The sequence below is a fragment of the Triticum aestivum genome, chromosome 1B, assembly GCF_018294505.1.
Source record: "Triticum aestivum cultivar Chinese Spring chromosome 1B, IWGSC CS RefSeq v2.1, whole genome shotgun sequence".
Taxonomy (NCBI): Eukaryota; Viridiplantae; Streptophyta; class Magnoliopsida; order Poales; family Poaceae; genus Triticum; species Triticum aestivum.
In genome coordinates, this window is record NC_057795.1 from 406138114 (window position 1) to 406147693 (window position 9580).

The 9580-nt window shown below is 45.6% G+C and overlaps 1 protein-coding gene across 1 annotated transcript; it reads right to left on the reverse strand.

Annotated features, from left to right (window-relative positions):
• Window positions 1–2538: 2538 nt before the first annotated feature.
• Window positions 2539–6209, reverse strand: LOC123127634 (UDP-N-acetylmuramoyl-L-alanyl-D-glutamate--2,6-diaminopimelate ligase MurE homolog, chloroplastic). Its single transcript, XM_044547395.1, has 5 exons — window positions 4290–6209; window positions 4020–4136; window positions 3749–3924; window positions 3194–3339; window positions 2539–2832 (listed from the first exon to the last, which is right to left on the reverse strand). Exons 1-5 carry the CDS (start codon window positions 6085–6087, stop codon window positions 2814–2816), a joined length of 2256 nt encoding a protein of 751 aa, XP_044403330.1. The 5' UTR covers window positions 6088–6209; the 3' UTR covers window positions 2539–2813.
• Window positions 6210–9580: the final 3371 nt, after the last annotated feature.

A 9580-nucleotide genomic window follows, 5' to 3' on the forward strand; every position in this document is an offset into this window, starting at 1 on the left:
TGTTCAGAGATGAAATATGGAATGTAATCCTCCTCCCAAAGATTTAATCTGTGGGGCGACGCCGATTGATTTCTTTGTTAAATGGAAAGAACCGATTATCTCCTTTGTCCAACATTAAATGTGTGCCATGCAAACGCCACTTGTTTTTCAAGGTACTTACCAAACACGATCGAAGAAATGTGTACCCTCGTAAACTCCTTTTTACCGGAGGCGGGAGGTACCGGAGCCGCATCCGCCGTTGGCTTTGGTTGCGATTCGTGCGCTTCGATGGCCCATATGTTTGTACTCCCTCCCTTCCAAAATATAGCGCGTCCTCGGTTTCCGTGCTTCAACTTTGACCATTAATTTAATCAACAAGACCGACTGCGGCGGGCGAAAAAATTATACCAATGAATTCGTATTCAAAAAAAGTTTTTAATTATATAATTTTTGATCCCGCCGCAGTCGGTCTCGTGGGTTAAATTTATGGTCAAAGTTGAACCTCGAAAAGCGTGGGCGCGCTATATTTTGGAACGGAGGGAGTATATCAGTGTATTCCATCTTCTGAACCGATGTATTCATCATTATGTCAAATCAATGTCAGATCGATGGGACACATGTCAGGTGAGAGAGAGTCTATCTTGACGTTGCATGTGGTGCCGTGGTACAAATCGTTTCCTTTTATTTTCTCCTTAGGATTTTCAATCATTTCTATCTTTTAAACCATACTGTTATTTTTGAAATATTTTATATATTTGAATTCCTGAAGCCAAGAGCTTTAGTATAAGACCAAATTTGGATGCATTTCAAACATGCTTTAATTTCAACATTTCAAATGACTGAAATTAGGTTTCTGAAACAAGCGAAATATGTTTTTTGAAATAATTGAAATTAGTTTTTTTTCATCGAGTGAAATCAATTTTGAAATATGTTTTCTCAACTGAGTGAAGTATGTTTTCTCAACTGTGTGAAATAAATGAGTGAAATTTGTTTTCCATACACGTGACACATATTTCGGTGTGAAATACGTTAAATATAGTGAAATGTAATTTCTAAAATGAGTGAAATCTAACTTTTGTAAACGGGTGTAATGTGTTTTCTGAATCTAGTGAAACGTGAAACTGACAGAAAGATTTTCTGAAGCAAGTAAAATAGGTTTTTGAAATAATTGAAATTAGTTATTTTCATTGAGTGAAATCAATTTTGAAATATGTTTTCTCAACCGTGTGAAATTATTTACTTTAGATGAGTGAAATTTGTTTTTTATACACAGGACACATATTTCGGTGTGAAATGCGTTAAATATAGTGAAATGCGATTCAGAAAAAATATAGTGAGAAGGATGAGTGGAATCTATCTTTGAAACAAGTGAAATTGTTATTTCAATTTACAGACTGTAATGACTTTTTTCTGAATCTAGTGAAATGAGTGAAATATATCTTTTGTAATTAGTGTAATCGGATTTAACAAGTGAAATATAGTATTTTAATTGAGTGAGTGTAATGCGTTTTCTGAAATGAGTGAAATGTGAGTAATAAGATAGTTGAAAAAAGTAAAATATATCCATTGTTCTGTGAAACTGTCTATTTCAATATGTGAAACTGTCTATTTCAATGTTCTGAAACTAGTGGAATGGGTGAAATCTATCTTTTGGAATGAGTGAAATCAGTTTTTTGAAACGAGTGAAACATAATATTACAATGAGTGAGCATAATGTGTTTTCTAAAATGAGTTAAACTAGTTTTGAGATCTATATGTTTAATAAGAGAAATCAATTTTTTTAACCAGTGAAATATAGTATAGTATTTCAATTGAGTGAGTGTAATGTGTTTTCTGAAATGAGTGAAATATATCTTTTGAAAATGAGTGTAATGTGTTTTTTGAATTGTGAAATCTATTTTTGGAACAAGTGAAATTTGTTTTCTTAACTGATTTTTTATTTTGAATGAGTGAAATCAATTTTTTGGGTGTGGGGAAATATGTTAAATGGGTTATTTCAAATACATTCAAATGATTATTTAAAATATATGAAATTGGTATTTATGAAATACATGAAACATATTTTAATGTGTTTGTCAAGTTGTTTATTCAATATGCGAAACTGATGTTTGTGAAATACAACTAGAACTGAAATGTGAAAGCTATAAAATTCAAATTGTTCAAAATATATCCAAGATCGGACTTGTTTCAAAGGTCTTGTCGCTCTGAATTCAAATATATAATTTTTTTCCAAAAATAGAGTTTAGATTCAAAGCATATTTATCATTCAAATTTTTTCCAAAACATTTAATGGACGTCGTGCGGTGGGAGAGAGAGGAGGATAATATATGTACCACGCATGCAAAGGTCCTATCCCCTGACAAAAGCTGCTGCATGCAAAGGGACCCACACTTGTATTACCAATGTATAAAGTTGATGCTGCAATTACTAGTTTATACAGACAAAGGCCGCACGGATCTTGACGAAATGGACAAAGGGTGGATCCAACAATGGTACATCCCGCCTCCGGTAAAATAACTTAGTCGTGTGTACCCTTTGGATTGTAGCACACTTCACAAATTTTTTGCACATGAAGAACCCGGACATTTATTTGTCTATTTTTCACGAAAACTGACATTGGGCAAATTGCTTTTTTCCATTCCGGTGTACCTTCAATGTACCGTAAAATAACTTACAATTTTCAAGGCCATCTACTTATCTACTCTGCAGCAATCATCAATGATGGTCATAAACTAGTTGTTTGTTAGCAGTCAGCAACCGAAGTTAGAACCTTGAGCAAAAGCTGGATCAGATCGGCTAGTCTATCTTTGAGAAGCTCAGCCATCTTGGGAACATCAGTGGCTTTCTGGTAACCTGTGGCAGCCAGAGAGAAGCAAGATCAGTAAATCGGTGGTTTTCATGTGAAACGACATTGCAAAAGAGGAAACCTGGCACAGCAGAATCTCTGACGCAATGCAAATGCGGTCAGGGCAAGTTATGCAAAAAAAAAATGAACATCACAAAATACAAGGTACATCACACGAATTGGACTGGAATTTATATCGTGTGATTCCTTTGGGTGTTTTGGTGGAGGCTTGTATTTTCTATAGGACATGAAAAACCAGAGGTAAGGCCAAAGTGTTAGGCACAACCTTATGGCAACAAGCACATACTCATGAATCATGAGGGATGAAGCCCTGACAACAGGGCAAAACTGATTTAGAACGAAACGTACCGCCATGGAAACTCAGAGGTATCTATTCCAGATCGATGCAATTGATCAACGTATTGCAGTGCTTCTCGGCACTCTTCCCTGTCATCAAAGAACTCCTTCTTATCGCCTTCCATCTGATAAGTATCATTCCCTTTTCCAGTGACAACCTGAAGGATGAAAAGATCAAGATGGGCCAACAGGTGGAACATGGTCAGCAGTAAAAATGTAATACTCCCTCTGTACATAATATCACCTCATAACATTAATGCAACTCCTTAGTTGTTCACTAGCACATTAAGTTTGCCGCAGATAGTAACACATCAATCTACTTTCAAGGTTTCTGAGCATGTTCTACATTCTAATAGATTAATGCATTTGGGGATTAGATCTTTGAAATGACTATAGCTGGAATCTGACAAGAGCCAAGATCAGCTTCTGTAAGCATTTTTACACAGGATCTTACGCATGGAGATTCAAGTGTAGCATATTTCAACAATTTCTCCACATAGGATTATACGGTGACTATGGTCAACAGAAAATCTTTCCTTATAGTGAAGAAAATTATAGAAAACTTACAATAACATCGCCTTGCTCGCCCATTGCAACAGCAGCTCGCACTGCAACTCTTCTAATATCATGTAAGAAGAGTCTGTGACCATTTGGTAGGGGCGGGTAATAATCATTTGCACCATGCTTCAAGTATTCTTCCATGGTCCATCCTACACCAGACAACATATCGTCCAGGATATCCACTGCTCAGAATAGACCAAGAAATGTGTAAAACTTCAGCTCACTCATTTGTTTAATAACATTAGGATCTCATAACGAAATATACTAAGAACCATACATGGATCTTCACTTGCTGGATTGTCAGATGTCAACATAACAACATCACTTTTCTCAGCGGCAATCTTTGTCATCATCGGCCTCTTCCCTCTTTCTTTCTCACCGCAACATCCAACAACTACAGAGAACAACATACCAGGAGGCTCAGTTTGTAATACCACAACCGGAATAGAGAAAATATAGCAAAATCTACGGTAAATTAACAGTTTGAAACCAATATAACTTTGTGGAGGCAGTGTGTTAGTGAGAACCACGAGAGAAAGTATCATACCAGTGACAATACGCCGTGGGCCTAGTTCCTTTACACTGTCAAGAAGTCTTGACAGAGCTTCCGGTGTCCTCGCATGATCAATGATCACCCCAAAGGCTTGCTCCTCGTCAATTAGCTCACACCGGCCTGGGATTGCATCCACCTCTTCAATACCTTTCACTATGTCCTCCAATGGCGCACCCACTGCAACACCAACTGCCACAGTTGCAAGGATATTGTAGATGTTGTCCCTTCCAAGCAGTCCAGAGGAAATTTCAAGGATTCCATGCGGTGTCTGTACCAGAACCTCCGTCTCAAACAGAGAAAGCTGGTACTTAAGTGTGTGCACATCAGCCTTCTTGTTCTCAAATGAATATGTCACCACCGGGACACCATGCCCCCCTTGGGCGGCGAAGAATGGTGCGCTCGGATCATCGATGTTTACCACCTTACGGTGGCGCTCAGGGTCCACCATTCTGGAGAAAAGGGAGGCCATGCTGCTCATGTACCCCTCGTAAGTCATGACAGCCTCCAAATTGGCATGCCTAACATTGGTCAGCACAGCAATATCGTAATCTATCTCACTGTCCACACCTGATGGTAGCATCTCATCAGTGGTCGTCTCCAACACAACCGCTTCAGCGCCATTGTGCAACATCGTTGCCATCAGCTTCTGTACGGCCATTGAATCACCTGATGCAGCAGGCTGCGCATCCAGCTTGTTACTGCCGAAGGCATAGGCTCCGAGAGCGCCTACCATGCCAGTCCTGACACCCATTGCCTCGTACATTGCTTTGACGAGGTGGGACGTGGTGGTGACCCCGTCTGTGCCCGTGATTCCAATAACAGCCATGTCCTTGGAGGGCCGTCGGTAGAGGCAGGCAGGGAGCACGCGGAGAGCGGCCGTGATGTCATCGACGATAACCAGAGCGCGACAGGCCAGGGTGCCCTCGATGTCCACGTCCTGGTCGGCCACGACGGCAACGGCACCGCGCTTGTCAGCCTCGGTAAGCCCAGCAAGCCCGCTCTCTCCGACGCACACGAAGAGGTCCCCGGCCGCCACGAGGGTGGCGTCGCTCTGCACCCCCGAGAGCGCGACGTCCTGGTCGCCCGTCACCGCTACCGGGACCAGCTTGCTCTCGTCGAGGAGCTCGGCCAGCGTCATGCGGAAGGCGGGCTGCCGTATCCTATCCCCCTCTAGGCCGAGCTCGTCCGCCACATCAAAGACTTCGCCGTCTTCGTCGAGCGGCAAGCCCTCGTCGCCGTACTCCTCCTCGGCTTCGTCGTCCTCTTCGTCGGCCACGGACGCTACACTGAGGCCCTGCAGCCTCCGAATCTCGTCGAGGTCGATGGCCTCCTCGGGGGACAGCTCGTCGGCGGGGACGTCCACCTCGGGCGGCGGAGGCGGGGTGGGCTTAATGAGCCCGCGCCGCGTGAACTCCTCCCTCTTCTCGGCAATAGCGCGGTCGATCTCGTCGAAGAACTCGTCGTCGGGGTCATAGCTCCCGCCGGCGGGGGCCGGGGGAGGGGACGAGAAGAGCGGGTGGTCGGCGGTGACCTCCGGCTGGTCGGCCTGCTGCCGTTTGCGCGCTCGCTCCACGTGGCGCGCGAGCTGGTCGTACCGGTTGAGGCCGTGGGACGAGTCCTCGGCGGCCTCGGGGGGCTCGTCGTCCGCGGTGGGCGGCCGGAAGCGGCGACCCGCGGCGAGGCGGAGAGGGGCCCGGCGCGGGGGCTGGGGTGCTAGGGCTCGGGGCGGTGGGCGGGAGGTGGAGGGGAAGGGGAAGGGGAGGTGGAAGGCGAGGTGCGGCGCCGTGGCCATGGGAGACGAGACTCTGGGTGTGGGGGTTAGCGTTGCTGACAACGGGAAAGGTGGGAGGTTTAGGATTGGGGAGGAAGACGGGGATGAGCCGATGAGGTGCGGTGTTGCTTCGGGCCGGGTTGGTGGGCTGACTTTTGAATTTCGTCCGCCCGGCTGAGCAAATAAATGAACGAAGCTACTCCCTCTCCGTTAATAGCAAAGCATGCTTTATCCCTGGGTTTTGGCCGTCATGTTTGGTTAGGTCATCCAGAAAATTTGAATTTTGTCCTTGTAAACATTGTGACGGGTGAATAAAAGCTTTGCGAGTTTGTCTAAAAAAACCTAAAAGAAAAAACTCAAAAAATTGCAAGTTCTCAAAAAAATTGCCTCAAAAAAAATTACTCAAAAAAAAAACCTACTCAAAGAGTCGAGTATAATTTAACTAAAAAAAACTACCACCTCCATTCCACACTCTTCAAAATCCAAGCTACCATTCTTAAGAAGTTACTCCCCGCTTCTCTCTATTCTTTCATCATGCACAATGTCCACCCCAGCGATTTGCCACGTCATTATTCAGTTTCCAAAATCACCCAATCAGCCTTATTCCCCTGCGGTCACGGCGGTGAAAAAAAGACCTGCATTTTCCCTCACTCGCAGCCCGCACGGCCGCCGATCCTCCCATAGGATTGGATCCCACCCACCTGCAGCCCAACGTCGGTGCCCACCGCGCGATGGCCGCCCCGCGCCTATACCGCCTCTCCGCTGCCCGACTGCCTCCACCACCTCCTCCGCCGCCGCATCCCGCACTGCTGTCGGCCCTCCCGCGGGATTGGATCCCCTCCAGCCCAGCGACAGCGCTCACCGCGCGATGGTCAGCCCCCTCACTTGCTCGCGCCGCCCGTCCACCATCGTGCGCTGGCCGCTGGCCGCTGTCTGCTGTCTGTTTCGGACCACCGGTGGCCGCCGGTACCTGAGCGCTGGGACGTGGACTGGGCGAGGTTCGGTTGCTGCTGCCCCAGGTCGTCGAGGAACAACACTATCAGCCTAGGCGCACCCCCTTCCTCTGCTCCAAGCCTCCAGGTGCAGTTGGGACGCACGTCATCCGCCCTTTGGCCACCAATGTCGTTGCTCTGCTCCGCCCTTTGGCCACCGGCGCCGTTTCTTTGGTCCACAGTTGTCATCGTTGGCCAGGAACCCGGTTTTATCCATGTCTTCCCCGGGTCAATAGAGCCGCATTTACTTCACTAGTTCTGACTAAGCTTCTCGATGTGGAGGTAATGTAATCCCGTTGTTCTTTAGTAGCTTTTAGCTTGCTGACACTAACCAAATGGCCCACACTTTTATCTTAACAATTAAATTGTTCAACTAAAAAACAAAGAAACCCTTCTGCTGCATGTCATTGATGATCGACTCTTCACTTGGTCTCGCCATGATCTCCACAAGTAACTGATGCATTCCCATTTAAAGTGGATGCTCCACAACTCATTTCATTCCCATGGTCCTCCAATAGCAGTCATACAGCTACCCCTGGTTAGCAAATCCATCTTCTGTCCTTGTGCACATTCCCCGCGAGATATTTGTTGGTTGATCACAACTATGGACTTCCTCAGGTACTGGACAACAATTGGACACCCGGCCTCCCATCTTGGTTATTCTTCTCGTGTTGCATACTCAGGTGCCTTCGATTGACGGCTCATGTAGGTAAACATTGTTGCCATCTATTGCTTACTTTAAATTTTTGTGTACTTTGTTCATATATGAATTTAACTGCTATTTCCGAATTTTTGTATGCTTGGCTACATTGAATACTTAGCTCTGATTTTATTTATCTGTTCTGAATTTTTGTTTGTCTGTCCAAATTTAAATTCAATATGGTACGAGAATCCATATGCCTTGCATTCATCCCTTGCATTTTACAAAAGTTTTATGAGCGTGTTCTTTAGCTCTTTTTTTAAGATAAAAGGAGGCGCAGAGCCGCCCTTATATTTCAAAACAGGCTGCAGCCTGAGAAACAGTTACATGAAACTTGTGGGGTGCACCGTGGTGCAACGCCACAAAAAGAAAAAGATGAAATAGAGGGGGTAGGTAGAGATTACATCAGGAGAGAAAAACTATGCAGCTAGCAAATTGCCCCAGAACATGAGATCATCCTTGTCCTGCTGCTTTGTGGCTCTGCGGCACCAAAGGCGTAGTAGATCCGTGCATAGAACCTTATGTAGGAGTCTATCCATGAGCGTGAATTGAAGATGCGATCATATCATGCATGCTAGAGGATGATGGCGCATGCGGCAAAAGCTACATTCCATTTGCGGTTGATCTCTAGAAGAGAGGCAGCTTGTTGAACAAAAGATATGGTGTTAGTCGATCTGCACGCCAAAGGGGCCAAGAGCAACCGATGCCAGAGGGCAGACGCCGCCCAGCAACGCAGCACTATGTGATGGATTGATTCTAGAGCGGGACAAAGATCACAGTCTGCACTTGGAGCGATGACCACCCAATGTTTCTTGGCCATATTACTTTTGGTGTTGACGCGATCCCAAAAAGGCAGCCATAGAAAAGTTTTGTGCTTCAGAGGGATCAACGCGTTCCACACCCAACAATGAAAAGCACAGCTGACTCCCCGGAAAGTCAGCAGCCTGTAAAAATAACCCGAGCTGATTTGCTTGGTAAACACAGAAGGAGTACGCACATCCTGGCGTACAGCGTTAGGAGCTGTAGCTCCAATTAGCTGGTGTAGCAAGAGTAGCTCATGTTCAGCAGAGCGGGAGAGGTTTGGGTGTAGCTGCACTGACCAGGATCCATCTGAGATCTATGACTGAACCGAGCAACAATGGTTCCTGGCAAAGGAGTATAGGACTGGTAACAGCAAGCAGAGTCTGCCATCCTCAAGCCATTGGTCATGCCAAAAAGATATGAGATTTCTGGGGCCCAAGGTACGCTGCGAGGAGTTGATAACCAAAGGGATATGATCCTTAAAACCTCTCCACAAAGCTGTATCTCTGCTATTAGCACCAAAAGGTATGGTCTTTTTGAGGTATTGTGAAGCAAACCATTGATAGCACGGAATGTCAGAAGACTGCAGAATCTTGGAAAGAAACTTGCACAGCATTGCCTGATTGTGAGCTTGCAGGTTCCTTACACCAAGACCACCACTTTTACGGTGAAGAGTGACCTTGTCCCAAGCCACAAGGCACTAGCCACCTTTAACCTTGTTTTTGCCTTGCCATAGGAAACTGCGCAGGAGGCTGTCGAGCAGACTAATGGACTCTTTGGGCCATGGAAAACATGACATGAAATGACCGGGTATGCCGGCCAGCAGAGAGTTGACAAGAGTGAGCCTTCCTCCCATCGTTAAGAAAGTAGCCAACCAGCCCGAGAGTCTGCGGTCTACTTTGTGTATAACTGGTAGTAGCATCCCGTGCATGATCTTGTTTAGACACAAGGGTAGCCCAAGATATGTGCATGGAACTGAGGACAAAGGCAGCCAAAAAGCTGAGCAATGTCAACAGCCGCA